The 19,935-nt window shown below is 30.3% G+C and overlaps 2 protein-coding genes across 2 annotated transcripts in view; one reads left to right on the top strand and one right to left on the bottom strand.

Annotated features, from left to right (window-relative positions):
* LOC101503704 (protein neprosin-like) overlaps nucleotides 1-9,180 on the top strand; it is a 31,950-nt gene extending 22,770 nt beyond the window's left edge. Inside the window, exons 2-7 of the mRNA XM_073363493.1 lie at nucleotides 5,452-5,538; nucleotides 5,650-5,853; nucleotides 6,064-6,234; nucleotides 6,615-6,668; nucleotides 8,301-8,447; nucleotides 8,776-9,180. Of these exons, the coding sequence (XP_073219594.1) occupies nucleotides 5,452-5,538; nucleotides 5,650-5,853; nucleotides 6,064-6,234; nucleotides 6,615-6,668; nucleotides 8,301-8,447; nucleotides 8,776-9,162 (1,050 nt within the window). The 3' untranslated portion in view covers nucleotides 9,163-9,180. The remainder of the gene's footprint in view (nucleotides 1-5,451; nucleotides 5,539-5,649; nucleotides 5,854-6,063; nucleotides 6,235-6,614; nucleotides 6,669-8,300; nucleotides 8,448-8,775) is intronic.
* A 6,768-nt stretch (nucleotides 9,181-15,948) lies between these two features.
* LOC101503365 (uncharacterized) lies at nucleotides 15,949-17,913 on the bottom strand. The gene is made up of 2 exons (XM_004513234.1): nucleotides 16,293-17,913; nucleotides 15,949-16,175 (listed from the first exon to the last, which is right to left on the bottom strand). Exons 1-2 carry the CDS (start codon nucleotides 17,911-17,913, stop codon nucleotides 15,949-15,951), a joined length of 1,848 nt encoding a protein of 615 aa, XP_004513291.1.
* Nucleotides 17,914-19,935: the final 2,022 nt, after the last annotated feature.

Here is a 19,935-nt window from a genome sequence, read left to right as displayed (position 1 = left end):
AGAAAAAGAGAGATTAACCTGGACACAAAATAGGGCGGCTGCACATTGAGATAAAAAGAAGAAAATTGATACCGTTTATCGATGACTGTTCGAGAAAAGTTTATCCGTTTTCGTCCAAATTTCAGTATGTTGTTTTACTCATTTAGCTATTCAATTAAACACAATTATCTAGATTTTTAACAACCCGAATTTCTCCCTAAAATACCCGATTTCTCCGTTTACAAAATTCGTTATTTTGCACCGTTCTTCTTCACTGTCCGATTTGAGTGAAACCAACGCCAAAACAATCGTGTGAAAAGTGGCTATGTTATCCAATGATTGGTTTTTTGATTTATAGTAATTTTCCTTGACCGAATTACAAAATTTAGTTTTTAGAGTATTTTCTGATAATTTATTTTTGACGTTTACCCATAAACTGTCGAGTTAGTTCGATTGAAGGACAAAAAGTCAAAGAACAAAGTTGTTGCTTGTAGAATTGTATTCGTGTGTGAAAGCGTCGAAATAAGGTAAGGGGTGAGAGAACATTTGAATTCATGAGTATAATATAATGTGAGTTGAACGAGAAAACCGTATATCCCAACAATTCATTCGGGGAACGCTACGTACGTCAGTAGCCATTTGAGTGATAAATTGATTAATGTAAAAGTATGAAAATTGTGAGATTATAATGTGGAATAGAAATATTTATAAGGTGTTGATTGATTTAACTTCGCTAAATGTGTGGTATTTGATATTATTATGATATTTGATTTATTTTTATTAAATGTGTGATATTTGATATTATTGTGATATTGGATGTCGAATGAATTTTATGTATATGTTTGATTAGACGTGTTTATGTGATGTGATAATAAAAGGTGGATGTATTTTGATAAGTTTATATGATTGTGATGATGTATAATTCATAATAATGATGTTATAAATTTGTGTTAAGTCTATGTGGTGATTTATGATTGATGATAATGGTACTATAAATTTTTGACGAGTTTATCTAATGAGATATGATTAATGATAGCGATGTTGTGAATTTGTGATAACAATATTGAAGTAACCCCATAGTTGATGAAATAATGGTGATTCTAATTTGTGCTTGAGGTGACGGTCTTAATGGAGTATCATATACTAGCGAGGGGAAAAAATAAATATTGAGAATTTGTGAAGTGGAGATTATTTTGTCATCATATAGGTAGGGCCTGACAAGCTTAGTGATTCTGGGGAAGTACAACTGAATGAGCCTGATCGTGACAGTCTACTATTGAGTCTTAAGGCAAGACTGTTAAACCTTGGAGGTATTCGAGTGGGGAATTCCTAGGTGACTTAGAGGTAGCACTCCAAATGTGGGAGCTACCATGCAACACACGTTTACTTCGACTGTCACGTATATGTGTCTCAGGTTGAGTTAAGGAGATCTATGAGGATAGGGCCAATTTGAATTGTCCGTCCACCGGGATGGTGGCATAGTATCATGCCTCCTAATCAAGTACTTCAGATTTAGAATGGTACCACATTGTGAAACAGAGTCTAAGCTCATGCATAACATTGCATTTTCTTGTGATTGTTTTGTTGTGCTTGATGTGTTTTAAAAGCGATAATAATTTTCTTAGATGATTTTATGTTATAGTGAAATGTATTGATTTTCCTTGAGTAGTTTTGACTTTATAATGTTATGTTTTTCCTTGAAGAATGTTTGTGCAATGATATGATTATTATGATTAATTGCGTGTTCTCCTTACTTATATTATACTATTAACATGATTTTAAAAATCACCTCCTTCGTAGTTTGTGTTTGACTGGTTTGGGCATGCGTTTGCGAAATCGCAGTTGTTACAAGTTAATGAGTCTTGAAGTTCAAGTTTGGGAGGAACCCCACTCTGATAGGTGATACCGAGAATAAGGACTATAATTTGTATTTTACTTATTTAATTTGAAACGACTTTTGTATGAAAACCATATAAGTACTAATAAGTTTTTAGAATTAAATCAAGTAATTATACTTAAATCAAGGTTATTGAGATTTCACTATGGAGTAAAGAAGTTTAAAGTGTTTCTTTTGATTTTTGAGAAACGTGATATTCTAAATTAAAAATAAAAGTTTTTATTTTCTTGAAAATATATTTTTATTTATCCGTTGTAAATTTTATAGAAATATAATATAAATTAGGCTAAATTACATCTGTGGTCCCTTAACTTAATTTCAGGTAACGTTTTAGTCATTTATCTTTTTTTTTTTCCGAGTTGGTCATTTATTTTAATTTTAAGTGACAATTTGATATTTTATGATTTAAAATTTCAACAATGTTATCCTTTTTTATACAAAAATTCAAAAAAATCATCAAAATTTTCAACCAAAACCCATAAAATTAATAATCATCTTCAATATAATGCAAATTTTATCAAATCCATAACTCAAATATTCAAACACACTCATATTTTCATCTCCAACAACATCAAATAAAGTATGAAAATATGAATTTATTTCAAGATTTAGGTTATGAATTTGATTAAATTTGTACTTTATTGAAGATAATAAATTTTATGGGTTTTGTTTGAAAAATTTGATGATATTTTTGAATTTTTGTAAAAAAAAAAGACAGCATTGTTGACATTTTAAAACATAAAATATCAAATTGTCACTTAAAATTAAAATAAAGGACCAACTCGGGAAAAAAAATATAAAAACTAAAACGTTACCTGAAATTAAGTTAAGAGACCGCAAATGTAATTTAGCTTATAAATTATTATATATATTATTTTAGGGTTTAGAGTGTCATATGATTTAATGGATGTTAACAATGTCTCTTTGGAAAGAAAAATAAAATTTGTGGCTTTTATGACTAAGCGAGTTTGACAAAATGATGTCATGTAAGTGTTTTTTGAGTGACGTTTTGATCATAACCGTTCATTTTTTTTTTAAATAAAGTATTATTTATTTTTATGTGAGAATAATTTACTCGGTCTAGTCAACTAGTCAAGAACGAAATGAATGATTACTTGAAAAATTATATTCATTTAATGTTTTCTTACCATCTTTTGACCCAAAAATTGTTTTACGTTTAATGTTTTAATTTGAACATTAAATGACATCAATAGAAATAAAATATAAATAATTTGTTTTTAATTAAGTAATTTCTTAATTAGTGTTTAATTATATTCTAACGACATCAATAAAATTTTGGATATATATACATATATACTTATGAGATTCGTTGACAAGTACAAATATATAAAACCAAACATGGATTTTAACAACTCAATAATTTTCCTCCTCCTACATTTTTTTCTGCTTTGTTCTTTGATTAATCATGTTTACTCTTCAAAAACCGGTTATGGTCAATTAGTTAATCAAACTTTTCGACAAGAAGAATATTTTCAGAAATTGAGGAAGAAAAAAGAAATTCTTCTTCAGCAGATCAACAAACATGTTGTCAAGACAATTCAAGTATGTTAAAATAAATTTTAATTTTTTTCAATAGCGTGTTTGAATAAAACAATTTTTGAAACAATTTGATTTAAATGATAATTCAAATTCTTCAATATAAATTCTATTATTTCGATGGTAAATTTGAATAATTTTCATAATGAAGTAGTTTTATAATGTATTCAATGGAAAGTAAGTTTAGAAAATGACTAATGCTCATTAGTATGAAAACTTTTTTAATAAAAGAGAAAAAATATATTGTCATTAAAACATGATAACCTTTTTACCCTTTAAATAATTTATATTATCTTTTACTTTATTTTTATCCGGTTTTTCACAACTTTGTCGAACTTGGTGTGTGAGGCATTTGTAACTTATAGCATCACTATTAGAGTATTTCAAACTCAATTGGCATTTTGATCCAAATAATTCAAATCTGGATCTAATCTGAACCAACTCTTGTAAATTCAATTCGGGTATCCGATTTAATATTTTTTACCTGCGAACGCAATTCATTGATGTGATATATATTAATTATTTTATTATTGATGTATAGTTATAATTTAATTGTTAGAATCTATTTGAGAATGTGTTGCTATTTTAATTGATCTTAAGTGTTTTATTGTGTTTGTGAATCTATTTTAAGTTTTTAATTATATGTTGTGATATAGTTTTATTATTTTTTAGATGTTCAAGTATTTGTATTTAATTAATTTTTTAAAGATAAATTTTTTCTTTTCTTTATGACCTGCGAACCGAATCCAATCAACTCATAATCGGGATAGTTTGGTTTGACTTTGATGTTAAAATTATGGATTGAGAGTTCAATCCAAGTCAAATAAAATTGATTGATTTGAATATCGGGTTTTACAAGAAATGACTCAATCCAACTCATGTACACCGCTAATAAAAATAAGAAATTTGAAATTCCTTTCTAATCATAAATTGGTCCTTATAATTCTTTCATATCATTCAAATTTGTTCATATCTGTTTAAAATATGAACCGTTAAGTCCCTATCAATTTTTTATTTTGCAAATGTGTCCCTATATTATCAAAATTTGCAAACTGGTCCCTAAAATACACAAATAAAGTGAAGATTGATCCCTAAATTTTTATATCGTCCTTAAGTTTTTTTGAATTGCAGCTTGATCCCTATTTTTCATATTTCGCAAGTTTGTCCCTCAACTATTTGAAATTTCAAATTTGACTTTATTGTCTTCAAAATAGCTTTTTTTTTTGTTTCACATTTCCTTATATTGAACAATTTTTTCGCAAAATTTATATAACGTATAAAAATAGCCCGGCAAAGTAATTTAAAAATGAAATAATTTCAATAGAAGCATTTAAATTTTTTTAGAATTCTAATATTCATATAATTTCCAATTACCCCAATATGTTTGGATGTGGGAAATTCAAATTCCAGCAGGTATTCCAATTACCTTTTGTGTAAAACAAATTTGAAAAATTTTAAAATATGAGATTTCATAAGATATTTTGTTAAAATTAAATTTAAGTGATTTTAAATACTACTTAAAACTTAAGAATTTCAAATTCACTTCTACCATCCTTGTAACTTATCAAACTTTGGTAGTTGGTTCCTATAAATTTGTTTATTTTGCAAATGGGTACCTTAACTTTTTCAACATTTCTAATTTGAAACAATTTTTAAAATTTTCAGTTTACACCTATTTCCTTTTGTTATTTATATTTTCCCCAAAAAGTTTGAAACCTATAAAAATTACTCAATTCTAAATAAGCAATTTCTCTTTCCAATCAAAATTTATAAATGAAGGGAATTTACTTGAAGCAGTTGAATTTTTCATAATTTTAAATCTTTTATAATTTTCAATTACTTCATCTAAACAATTTATGTTGTGTTGTCTAATTTAATTATATGCTTGTGTAATTGGTGGTTGTGTCATAATTTTTAAATTCTCTATAATTGTCAATTACTTCATGCAAAAAGTTGAAGTCTTGGTGTTTAACTAATGTATGGTTGTGTAATTGGTGGTTGTGTTTTTTTTTTTCCAGAGTCCTGATGGTGATATCATCGATTGTGTTATGATTCATAAACAACCTGCTTTTAATCATCCTTTATTGAAAGGACATAAACTATTGGTATTTTTTTTAATTGATATAAGTAGTATTCAAAAATATTTGTGTATTCAATTAAGTTTTAATATTTTAACTTTATAATTGAGAATCTTTTAAGCATACTTTTATATGCAGGATCCTCCAGAACTACCAAAAGGACATAATCAAACCAGTATATCGAGTGACAATTTTCAATTATGGAGTTTATCTGGCGAATCATGCCCTGACAAAACAATTCCAATTTTAAGAAACATAAATGATGATATCATGTCAAAAGCTAGCTCTCATAATATATTTAAAAGAGAATCAATTAATAACGATGTAAGAGGTAGACATGAGGTATGCCAATTACATGTTAATTCCAATGATATCGTTATCATTTTAGTCTTAAAGTAAGAAGGTCTGTTTTGATTTCATTTATTTATATCTTTGAGCTAACTATATCAAGAAATTAAACACAAAGCAACATTAAACTAGATGTTATGTAAATCTTATGCTATTTTGAAGTTGAAATAACAAAGGTTATTTTTATTGCTCCACACTACACAGTATGTACTTGCCAAAGTGAATGATGATGTGTTCTACGGAGGAAAGGCTATCTTTAACGTGTGGGCCCCCCATGTGGAACAGAATGAATTTAGTCTAGCTCAAATGTGGGTCGCCTCAGTCTCTACATCAGGGACAGAACAAAACCTCAACACCCTTGAAGTTGGTTGGCAGGCATGTTATTACTCTCATTAATTACTTTATCTTAATCAAATAATCCATTTATTCATTTCCTCTTCCGCAATCTTTTTTCTAATATTTTTATTTATTTTATTTGGAAACATTATTAGTATAAAGATTATAAATCATTTTATACACTACATTTACGATAGTTAAAATTGAAGTTAAAATTTTAATTGATCTATATATTAATTTTATATTAATCCTTATGACTATAAGAACTTTAGGTGGATAATGTATCAAATTAAACTATTTATAAATGCAGTCAATTTGGTGTCAATCATCCCTCTTTCCTTTTTATCAATGTAAATATGTAGATAATTTTGTATTTTAAATTTTAGTGATTAAATTAATTTCGAATAATTTTTATTCAGGTGTATCCAAAGCTTTACGGAGACAATCTCCCTAAGTTATTTATTTATTGGACGGTAAGTAATTTAATTGAAATAAAGTATGTGGAATAATGTATATTTTTTAATAATTATTTTACTTATTATAATATCTTTTTTTTTTAAAAAAAATTTTGACTCCAAATTTTCCCATTTTGAAAAACTTTACCAAAATGTTCTCCTTTTTAAATCCAATATGATCCCATCTTGCAATGAGTTGAAAGAAAATTTGTTTTACGTAATAGAATGTCACATTTTGGGGATGCGACCATGTACTCGTCTTAATTTTTTTCTCTTCATTTTTGCAATTACAAAATTATTTATTTAATAAATTAAAATAATTAAAATATTTTAAAAAACAAAATATTATTAATAAATTATTAACAAAATATTAAATTGAAGAAAAAAATGTGGTTGACTAGATGTGCCTAAACAAATAATGTGTTATATTATTTTAACAACTCCTTCCTATTTTAGAGATAAATTTAAATTATTTTAACAATTTTCTTATGTTTTTTATATAAATTAGCAACTTGATTATATTTTATTCACAACTTCCTTTTATTTTATCTCTGGATCTAATAAATAAAATTAATAAAAATAATAATAATTATAATAATAATAAAAGTAGTTATAAAGTAAATTATATTATAAGTTTTAATAGACCAATCTACATTCATACTTTTTATACTGCACAATCTACATTCATTGATAAATTAAATTGGAATATCAAAATTAAATATTTAATAGATCAATTTGATTGGTCCAAATAAAATAATAAGGGTTCATATTTTTGTATTCCACTATTCACAACCATCTATAAAATGAAATCAACTTCAAGATTTGTCCTCAAGGGTTTGCTACTTGGGGATGCGACTGTCATAAGGGTTCACTACTTTTAAATTATAGTATAATTTACTTTATAATAATAATAATAATAATAATAATAATAATAATAATAATAATAATAATAATTATAATTATAATTATAATTATTTTTATTAATTTTTATTTATTAGATTCGGAGAAAAAAATAGAAGAAAGTTATGAATAAAATATAATTAAGTGACTAATTTATCTACAAAACATGAGAAAATTGTTAAAATAATTTAAATTTATCTATAAAATAGGAAGCAGTTGTTAAAATAATATAACATGTTCTTTGTTTAGACACATCTAGTCAACCACACTTTTTTCCTTCAATTTAATGTATTTTATTTTAAATTATTGATAGTATTTTGTTTTTAAAAATATTATAATTATTTTTAATTTATTAAATAAATAATTTTTGAATTACAAATATGAAAAAGCAAAAAATTTAAGGCCAGTACATGATCACATTCCCAGAATACCACCTTCTATTAAATAATTTTTTTTTACTCATCACAAGTCTAGGATGCGACCATCTATTAGATTTAAAAATAAAACATTTTGATAGTTTTTTTTTAAAGTGGGGCAATTTGATATCAAAATTTTAAAAAGGGATATTATAATAAAAAATCATTTCTAATCACTTTTTGTACCAATCATTTGTGTGGTCCACACAAATTAAAATAGAACCCTTGTTGCTTGTTGTGAAGTTTAGGACTCTGAATATGTATGTATGATCACTGATCGCTCATGAATAGACGGAAATTGAAAAGAAATTGATAATTGTGATCAATATTGCAGGCTGATGCATATAAGACAACTGGATGCTACAATTTAAAATGCTCGGGCTTTGTTCAAATTAACAATAAAATTCTACTTGGAGGAACACTTACTAAAATTTCTACATATAATGGAATACAATTTGCTTTTACTGCATTGGTCTGGAAGGTAATATTTCTACATATAAATAATTAGAAGATTATGGATAATTTGGTAGATATCACTTCATGTGACTCTTGTATTTTTACTAATTTGGTATATCATTCTTTCATTTGTTTCATAGGATTTTAAAAATTTCATTTTCATGTTCTTTTTTCAACTAAAGTTATTCTAATACTGAGCTCCTCTCATTATTTATTCCTTCATTTTATATTATTACCTTAATTTCTTCCCATTGCCAAGCTTGCATGTAGCTTTTAATGATTATGTCTATGTTTGAGTAACTTTGTCATGAAACAAAAGGTTACATTTAAAGTTTACTTTGATTATTGTTTAGGATTCAAAGACTAAGAATTGGTGGCTTAGGATTGGAACTGACATAATTGGGTACTGGCCATCCTCCTTGTTTCCACTCTTAAAGAATTATGCAAATAGTGTTCATTTTGGTGGAGAAATAGTGGATGATGGGCCAGCATGGACTCACACTTCCACTCAAATGGGTAGTGGACATTTTGCCCACGAGGGTTTTCGAAGAGCTGCATACATTAGAAAACTACAAGTTGTGGATTCTAACAACTACTTGAATCCAGTACCGTATCCAGAATTTGACACAAGACACCAAAATTGTTATGATATAAAACACGGGATTACCAAATTGTGGGGCAATTACTTTTACTATGGTGGACCTGGCCGAAATGGTCAATGTAACAAAGGGAACAAATAATATAGAGTTTGAAGTATAAATGTGAACCTTATTTTGAAATAAAGTATCTTTTTGGAGATTGTGACTGTTGATTAGTTTATCATGTTCATGAGGTGTTAATAAATTGTGGGACAATTTCATCTTGTAATAAAAAATAACAAAGTTCGAATTTTTTCAAGTATAATTATATAATGGTCATTAACAATACTTTTATTTAATAATAATAATAATATCCTTATTCCCAATATTTTTTTTAAACAAATTTATTTGTTAATTCCTATGTTCAAATTAAAGTTCTTGTTTGTTCATTTTCTATATTCAAAGGTCATCAATTGATAGAGGAAAATAAGAGAAAGGGTGTCATGAGAAATAGATCTTCTATTTTTAATGCTTCTAGTTGGAAGGAGGAAAATAAGAGGGAGTGAAATCTTTCATCAAACACATCCATAGTTGCACCTCAGAGGGCTCAAAATAACTCCAATGATGTTCATAAGAAAGCAAAAAGTAGTAAGATTAAATATTTCAGATGTTTGGGAAGAGGTCATATAGCATATGAATATCCAACTAAGAAGACCATACTACTTAAGGAGAATGAAGATATTACTAGTGAATCATCTTCTGAATCTGCTGCATCTAGTGATGAAGAGAATGAGGAAGAAGTTGCAGAAGGAGGAGACTTGTTCATGGTTAGAAGCACTACAAGAAAATTGACTTCTAGTGACAAACAAAGTTTATCATTAAAAGTAAAAAATCTAGGTAAAGGTCAATAGTACTTTGAGTTACACTTGGATCTACCGTCAACTTTAAGAGGGCGTCTTGCTATGCTTTGAGGACTGTCACTATATGTTTTTTATTTCTACCTACAATAATGACTGTCACTAAAAACTAGATAAATATAAATAAAAAATTGATCTATTCCTACGATATTTTCTGTCACTAAAAACTAGATAAATTTAAATAAAGAATTGATCTATTGTTATGGTACTGTCTATCACTAAAAACTAGATAAATATAAATAAAGAATTGCTATATTTCTACGGTATTGTCTGTCACTAAAACGTATTATTATTTATTAAATTTATTTTATCTCCCTACTAATTGTAGTTCTAAATTATTAATACCAGTAAATTAAATTTAAATTTCTATTTTTTTTTATTAACTAATGTCATTGAAACATACAATAAAATATAATATAATTTTATTAATTCTATTAAAATATACAATAAATAGTTACTTTGCTTTAAAAGATTCAATAAACTTTCAACAAAAGTTAGAATGAGTTTCTTAACATTTATTGTGATAAATTGCAAACTAATTTCATAAAGAACAATAATCATCTTCCTAAACAAAATATTTGAGGCGTAATTGTGAAATATAAAATAACAATAACATCCTCGATATTTTATCTAACTACAAAAAAAAACATATCTCACCCTTAAACTTTTGTCTAGTTGGAGGCGCCATGTGAGTTCCTTCACTTGTTTTTCAAGCTTATGTGTTGCCTCTGTAAGTGTGTCAGCTTCTATTGTAGCCTAAAGAAAATGGAAACATATATCAACTGAGAGTAGAGAGAAACACAAAAATCAAGATTAACAAAAAAATGAAGCTGGTTAAATATTATTTGATGAGTCATATAGAAGCAACATAATTTTTATATCTAAGGTTCCTCAGTTTGGAACTTACCATTTTCAGGTTTCTAAGTTCTTTTCTAGTTACACGCCTTCTCCATCTTGCATTGTGTTAGAATTGAACCTTTCTTCAACTTCTTATATTATGATGAAGCCCTATAGCATCGCCAACGAGCCTGAAATGTTTTTAGAGATAATTTAAATATTGAATACATATTTCACAGTAAATACCCATTTACAACCAACAATATTCTTTCCTGTAGGTAACGTCATGACTCTCCAAGTTTGATTCTTCTCAAGAGCTCTCATTTCCTCAAGAACAGCTTCCTCCCACTTTGGAATATTTAGAGCCTCCTGTATATTTTTTGGAATTTCTACAGTAGACAACTTAGAGGTAAATGCAATAAATGAAGAAGACAATTTTGAGTATGACACATAATTAGACAAAGGATATTTAGTGCATGATCTAACAGGTTTTCTAATTGCAATAGGAAGGTCTATATCAGGATACTCGACATGACTCTTAAGAACAGAAGAAGACTTACTTGTATCAAGATGATGTGTTTGATTATCTATTGACTCAGAATCTTGGAAGGGTTGGAGAATGGGTCATTCATTTCTCTATTTATGGTTTCTTCTTTCAAAGACATTTCCCTTCCAAGTAGGGTTAATGGTAGTAAACCTGCTTTGTGTCTTTTTATCTAAGTCATTATGTTGTGGCATTTCAGGTGGTCCTTCATTATTATCGAGATCAAGAATTTAATCATTGTGATTTTGATTTGAAATTGTGGCCCCCGAATCTGTCGAAACCTCATTCATAAGTAGATTGAGTTCCAATATGGATTCTTGGTTATTTTCTTTTGGTGCATCAATATAAGTCTCAGAATTTTGTGACAACATATCACTTAAAGTAATGATGTTTTCAAAAGTTAAAGATGAATCTTCCTTAAAATTTCCCCTATGAAGATGAATGTTAGTAAAAACTGGTTGATTTTCAACAAAAGTAACAACCATGGTTACAAAAATTCTTTTTGATTTTGGTTCAAAACATCGATACCCCTTCTAAGTTGGTTACAACATATCACATTTTATTGCTTGTGGCTCAAGTTTGTCAAGTTTTTTATGTGCATGAACAAAAGCAGTGCAACCAAAAACTTTTAGTGGCAAATCAACAGAGACCGTAGTCAAAGGAAAATAATTTCGAAAAATATCCAGAGGGGTATGAAAATCTAAAACTATAGATGGCATTCGATTAATTAAATATGATGTAGTTAAAACAACTTCACCCCACAAATATTTTGGAACCTTATTTACAAATAGTAAAGCTCTAGAAACCTCAAGAAGATGCCTATTACTTCTCTCTGCAATTCCATTTTGTTGGGGTGTATTAACACAAGAACATTGATGAATAACCCCCATTTGCAAGAAAAAAAAATCGAACAATAGTATATTAAAATATTCTTTACCAGTGTCACTTCTAAAGACTTGAATATTTGTTTGGTATTGAGTGTGAACCATTTTAAAGAAATTTTTGACAACCTGTTTAACTTCGGATTTTTCTTTCAATAGATAAACCCAACAAATTCTAGTATGATCATCAATAAAAGTTATAAACCATTTTTTATTAGAAAATGTGTTTATCTATTAGGACCCCAAACATCACTATGAATAACTGCAAAAACATTTGATTGTTTATATGGTTGTGTAGAAAAAGAAGAACAACGATTTTAGCAAATTTACAAGTTTCACAATAAAATCAAGATGAATCCTTCATAGAAAATAATTTAGGAAATAACTGTTTCAAATACGGAAAACATAATATCATCATTATTATTAGAAGGAACACAAATAGATTCAAAGCAGGTACTCGTTTTTTGTTGGTCTTTGAAGTCGAGTTCATTGTCAAGATAATAGAGTCCTTCATTCTCCTTAGCATTGCCAATCATCTTCCCTGTGCTCAAATCCTTAAAAGTGCAATGAGAATGAAAGAAGTTAGCTTGACAATTTATATCCTTTGTTAGTTTAGTACTGGATAATAGATTACATGATAAATTAGGAACATGTAACACATCTTTTAAGGTTAACACAGGTGACATAATAACATAACCTTTCCCTGCAATGGCTGAAAGAGAGTCATTTGCAATTTTAATTTTGTGGTTACCTGCACAAGGACTATAAAAAGAAAACAGACTCGACTCTCCAGTCATATGATCAATAGCACCAAAATCGATAATCCAAGTATGGTTGGGAGTAACACTAAGTAGAGCAGTATTTGGAAAATTACCTCTCTGAGCTATAGAGAAATAAGAAGTTTGAGACTCAAGAAGTTTGTACAATTGATCTAATTGTTCCTTGGTGAAAGGAGATAGGCTTAAAGGAGTCTGCTTCTCTTGATCAGACGTACCAGTTTGGAGGGCATGACCTTTGTTTCCTCCTTTTTTCTTCCAATTTAGAGATTTTCCATGGAGCTTACAACATGTATCACGTGTGTGCCATGGATGTTTGCAATGTTCGCACCATGGTTTCTTGCTATCTCTCTTCCCACCTTCATTCTTACTAACTAGGGCAAAGCTTTCAACCTCAACAACAACATAAGCATATCTGATAGTCTTTTAGCGGCCTTTTGTTCAAACAGACGTTTCACAGTATCATTATGACAAGGATCCCACGATACCTTCTCCTGGGAATAAAAAAAAGTATATATGTACTAACTACTATCAACAAAACAGATTACACAGTTCTCCCTATATATGCTAGAAAAATGAATTGAACATATAATTATATTCAAAGGTTTACCGCAAACTTTTCAAACCAATCTTGTCTAATTATGTCAGTGGTTGCACTCCAACCATAGATAGGCTCACGAAATTTTTTTTGTATGGCATACCTAATGGCATCTGCAATTGCGTTGCTAGGAGTGAGTCTGCATTAATGTATTGAAGAAATAAAGTATTAAGTAAATAATATGTGTCTATACTTATGCTTCTAATATTAAGAAAATAAACAATTGTTGTAACTTACCCTTTACCATAAGGTCGTATAATGACTTTTCCATTATCATCTCTCACAGGCACGATAGGAGGAACGTTCCCTTGACCCACCTCCTCATCATCTTGGTTGTGGTCCCCAATTTCCACCCTATCCTCATGACCATCGGAAGTTTGTTCCACATTCTTCTCTACCAAAGCCTCATGTGGGGAATGTTGTGAAGAGGCACCCATGGTATGAGTACTTAAACTTGGAGTCGGCATAAAGACAAATACCTCAGGGGTTGAGGCATGGATGGGAGATGGTTTCGAGTGGGATGGTGGTGTTATAGTATCAACAGGTGCTACAATCTTAGTTGATGTTGGAGGCTGAGACGGGGCTGAAGATGAACAATGAAGTGGCCTAGTGGTAGACAAGTTGTGACGTATGACATCCCGCTGCTCATTAAGTTTACCCGGTCGCAACATCTTTGGTTTACCCCTTGTAGGATGAGCTTTTCCTTTATCACCGCCACCTTTGTTAGCCATATGTTGTCATAAAGTAAAAATGAGTAAATAAAAAATGTCACGTAAGTACAAAATGAACAGTGCAATGCAAAATACATAATACAATTTATCAAAATACAAGTTGCTTAAGTAGACAATTTATCAAAATACATAATACAGAATCAACAAGTTGTAATATGTTCGATCGCAAAATACATAATACATAAACAATTTATCAGAATCAACAAGTTGCTTAAGTACAAAATACACAGTGTAATACAAAATACATAAAATAAACTCTAATATTGTGCAATACAAAATACTATTGTAATATGTTCGATCACTATCCTTTCTCCCTTCACTACAATCTTCAATAAAAAATCTCTTCGAACACATCTACTTGTGAGTTGTCATGTAAACAAGATATGGATTCTATTTCTGCAATTGGTAGAACATGTGACATCCCATCAGACGGATAAGGCATTTCATCCTCTGTGTTGTCAATCTCCACGTGACCCCTTGGTTTTGTGGTAATTGCCACACACCATCCACGCTTATCTCTACACATTTCTGGATAGGGGACATAATACACTTGTCTTGCTTTTTGCACCAGGATGAAAGGATCATAAAGACGATAACATTTATCCATCTTAATATCAACAATTTGATATTGTGGATGAATCTTTGTACCCCTATTTTTTGTTGGGTCAAACCATTCACAATAAAATAATGCAACCTTCTCCTTCAGACCAAAGTAATCTAGTTCTATGATATAGTTGATTGTGCCATAGTAATCATCTTCTCCTCCTTCAGTAAGACCCCTTACATGCACCCCACTATTGATTGTCTTTTTATTAATGTTGTAGGCCTTAGTGTGAAACGTGTACCCGTTAACAAAGTAAATGTTCCAAGATATTGCCATTGAATAAGGACCACGAGATAGTGCTATTATGTCTTTGTTAGTCACTTCATTTGCCTCGTTATTTACATATGCTTTCAGCCATATGGGAAACTCTGCATGTATACGTCTAGATGTGTCTTCTTCATTGATTGAGTGATTCTCCAAGAATAAGCTGTCAACAATCACATAGTTCATAAGTAAATACGTATTATGATTTGCATCAATATAATTTTCCACGCATTATGATGAACACTTACTCAAGATATGGTTTAATTTCATCACAATTAATCAACACGGCGCATATGGAGCCTTCAACCCTAGCCTTGTTTGTCATTGCCCACTTTGAGACTCCCATACATCTGCACATTTAATCATTAAATGTCTATTAAGTAAGTTATAATAAACATGTAATCTGTTAAAAAATCAACCACAAAAGTTAGCTTTCAAATGGATACATCCCCCGGTAATGTAGTGAACCACCTAACATTGCTTCATAGGCAAGATGTATTGGAAGATGCTCCATTGAGTCGAAGAAACCTGGTGGAAAAATCTTTTCTAACTTGCATATGATCATTGGAATGTTGTCATTCAACTTAACTAAGTCGTCAAACCTCAATGTATTGCAACAAAGATCCTTGAAGAATCGACTTAGCTCAGTTAATGGTTTCCAAACAAATTCTGGCAAGGAATGAAATGCAATTGGGAGTAAACATTCCATGAAAACATGACAGTCATGGCTCTTCATCCCTATTTTTTGTAGTCATGGCTCTTCATCCCATCGTCGATTCTTGACAGTCATGGCTCTTCATCCCTTCTCAACATCGACACACCTAGCAAGGTTTGAAGCATAGCCATAAGGCATTCTCAATTCCTTAAGCCATTTACAAACCAACTTGGCATCTGATGATGTCAATGTGTAATTTGCCTTTGGTTTACCCATCTTTCCGTTAGATAATACTTGCATCTCCAAGTCCCCGCGAAAGCATAATAAAGACAAGTCTTTTCTCGCCTTTCCATTATCCTTTGTTTTACCTTTAACATTCATAACAATGTTAAATATATTATCGAAGACATTTTTCTCTATGTGCATCACATCGAGGTTGTGCCTTAACAAGTTATCCTTCTAATATGGATGATCCCAAAAAATACTTCGTTTTTTCCAATTATGACCCACTCCATACCCGTTCAATTTCTTTTTCCAACCAATTTCAGTCACTTTTGGAAAATTACTCACCACCTCCGATATCTCTTGCCCTGTGTAAATGTAAGGTTGACCGTCTTTCTCATCCCTATTTTTTGTAAAACTTCTTTTGAAAGAGTGATTAGCTTTCAAGAATCGACGATGACAATCAAACCAAGAATTCTTACCGCCATATTTCAAAGTGAAAGCTTTTGTGTCATCCATACAATGAGGACATGCCAACTTACCTTGTGTTCCCCATCCAGATAACATACCATATGCGGGAAAATCATTAATTGTCCACATCAAGCATGCTTTCATGATGAAGTTTTGTTTTGTGGATATATCATAGGTCAAAATGCCGTTGGACCACAATCGTTGCAAATCATCAATTAATGGTTGCAAGTAGACATCTATATTTTGTTTGGGATTATAAGGTCCAGGTATGAGACAAGTCAAAAATAACTTTGGTTTGGTCATGCACATTTCAGGGGGAAGATTGTATGGAGTGAGTATAACTAGCCAACAGAAGTATGGAGAAGCAGATGCTTGAATATAAGGAGTAAATCCATCTGAACATAGGCCTAACCTTACATTTCCGGGGTCACTAGCAAAGTCAGAATAAACATCGTCAAAATGTTTCCATGCTTTTCCATTAGACGGAATGCGAAGGACGTTTGAACTCTTTTTATTCTCGTGATGCCATCTCATTTCAGCTGCATACTCAGTTGATGCATACAATCTTTGTAATCTAGGAATGATAGGGAAATAAAATATTCTTTTTGCTGGAACATCTTTGTATTTTCCCATACCAGTCCTACGTGGAATGAACCTAGGAGAATGACAAATTTTGCACTCAGATAACTTGTTATCATCCTTGTAATATAACATACATCCTTTTTTACAACAGTCAATCTTCTCAACCTTCAACCCTAACTTTGACACCAATTGTGTTGCTTGGTAATAGTTATCGGGCAAGCATGTTTCCAATGGACATACACTTTTAAGCATTTTTGTAACAACATCTATACCTTTTTGTGGAACATGCCAATTAGGCCTAATTGGTAGAAGTTGAACACATATTGATAACATTGATTGGGTAGCCCCCTCGTAGATGGGCTTGTTGGTGGATATCAACTTATCATAAAATCGTTTTGCATCTTCGTTAGGTAACTCATCCTCAGCAAATGTGTCATTTCCCATGTTAGTGTTCACATCAATGACATCTCGATAAGGCCTAAAAGCATCAAACACCATTTCATCGATTGCATTAAATTGGTCGTCGTGATGCATAATCTTATTACTAGTCGAACCTCCCCTTGTTTCAACCATTGGCTTCACTTCTCCATGTTCAGTCCACATCCAATAATCTGGTTGAAATCCATCCCAGTACAAGTGAAGTCTAACAGTAGTTGCTGCAGATATCTTCATACACTTGCATTTTATACACGGACACCTTATCCCTCCCTTAGATATACAAATCGGTTGTTTCAAAGCCCTCTTCACAAAATCTTTAACACCACTAACATACTCCTCTTTCAATCCGTGTCTATTTTCATGTACCCTATTGTACATCCAAGTACGACCCATTTACTATAAGACCAAAAGTTAACTTGTCATTCACTAAATAAGTACAAAATCTGCAGTACAAATTCTGCAGTACAAAAATCTGCAGTGCAAAAACAAAACATAATTGACAGAAGTGAGCATGAAAATAGAATTTGCAGATTTTAAAGACAATTAAAGTACTTTTATCGAAATCAGAATTTGCAGATTTTATACTTTATTCTGCCTGTCCTTCTAAATGTTGCCTTTTTAAAACAATTTGATTTGATTTCCTTTATTGAGCTTCTGAAAGTGGAATACAATCAAGACCTAAATATTCAGGTCCTATTTGAGTATTATATTATAATTTTTCGCGCCTTCCTTCTGAGCTCATTTTATCTTCTACGAACTCTAAAATTAAGTCTAACAAGTGGCAAACGTAAACTGCAGAAAAAATTGTGTACAAAGCTATAATGTCTTTGACTTTCTGAAGGATGTAGTCAGCAAGGTTCCCGACTACGCCCATGGTCAAGGCCATTCTGATGCTGGTGCTGCTGACGATCAGGCTACAGACATGGGATGTAATTACTATTTATTGGAATTTGCAAGTAACTACATTACTATATATTCACGTTTTAGCTGTAATGATCCTGCATGGTTGTTATTTCTTTTCAAAGATGGAAGCTAAATATTAGTATGCACATCTTTTTAGTTTTCAAGTAGTTGTCAAACTATTTGTCTTTTGACATGATAGAGGTCCATACTAGCTAATATTGTGAATATCGTTCATTTTGCTAAAATGACTTCTTTTTTATCTAAACCCCTCAGTTTTTTAGAGGAAAGGGAATTTATTAAAGTTCGATTAAGAATTGTTATGGGTCAAATTATGGATATTCCGATGATTTGTTCTTCATTGAAACTCTTTATTTATTTATTGTTAATTATAAATAACCACTTGGTTATTTTGCTAGAGTGATTTGATGCACTTAAAGCAAAGTATCTTTTATTAGTTGAATGTGAAATGAATCATACTAATTTTAAATTTATAAGATAAGATCACCTGTAGAGTGAGATATTACCTCTATCTCTAAATATAAAAGACACTTGATATTTTTCTGTCCCTTTTTATGAGTTGTGATCCTTTTTATTTTTCAAAATAAATGGAAATTTCGATAGAAGATATTAAAGATTACGTGAAGAATAAGCGAGATGTACCGGGATATGATCTTCAACGTTGCGTCAAGGGGATCAGATTGGCAATTAAAGTAGTCCAGTCAAAACACTTCACAAACTACACATAATTCGAAAGAAAAAGAAATCAGAGTCAGACTAACATGCTTGAAATTTTTGTGAGACTAACAAAATCACAAACTTCACAAACTGCATATGCTTGAATTTCACAAACTGCATGCTTGAATTAAAGTCAGACTAACACATAATTCACAAACTTCACAAACTGCATGCTTGAATTTTTTGTAAGACTAACAAAATCACAAACTTCACAAACTGCATGCTTGAATTTCACAAACTGCATTTCTAAATATTATTATGCTTGAATTTCTAAACTGCATTTCTAAACTGAATTTCACAAACTGCATTTCTAAACATGCTTGAATTTCTAAACTGCATTTCTAAACACTTCAGAAATTGTATATCAAAATCACTGCCATTTGCATTTCTAAATATTATTATGCTTGTCACTGTTAAACCTGCCATCCTATTTCTACTATAGTATCTAAGACATTCCAATGGTAGCTTCACGGTCGAAATCTTCTCTCCATTCTTACAAGATGAACAAATACCAGTTTTTAATTTATGGTTGTAATATCCTAGCAACCCACATGTTCTACCGACCTGCGTAAAAAAGGAAACTATCATTATTCACAAAATCCAAATTAAATGAATTTTTTCAGTTGTTATACACATCTTAAAACCAATAAGGTCCTTTTCTACTGCAATGCAGCAAATCACCAATAATACCATTTTCACTTTGGCATACAATCATAAAACTACAAGCTTGAAATCCCTTGTGGTGTATACAAAACATACCCTAATATGCTTAGGCCA

This window comes from Cicer arietinum, chromosome 7, assembly GCF_000331145.2.
Source record: "Cicer arietinum cultivar CDC Frontier isolate Library 1 chromosome 7, Cicar.CDCFrontier_v2.0, whole genome shotgun sequence".
NCBI classification, from domain to species: domain Eukaryota; kingdom Viridiplantae; phylum Streptophyta; class Magnoliopsida; order Fabales; family Fabaceae; genus Cicer; species Cicer arietinum.
This window is presented reverse-complemented; position numbering and strand designations above follow the sequence as displayed.

Coding starts and splice junctions, on each gene's coding strand:
- LOC101503365 (XM_004513234.1), bottom strand. CDS start 17,913: ATGGGTCGTACTTGGATGTACAATAGGGTACATGAAAATAGACACGGA. Junction 16,176..16,292: donor TCATAATTGGAAAAAACGAA/GTATTTTTTGGG, acceptor TGAATGTTAAAG/GTAAAACAAAGGATAATGGA.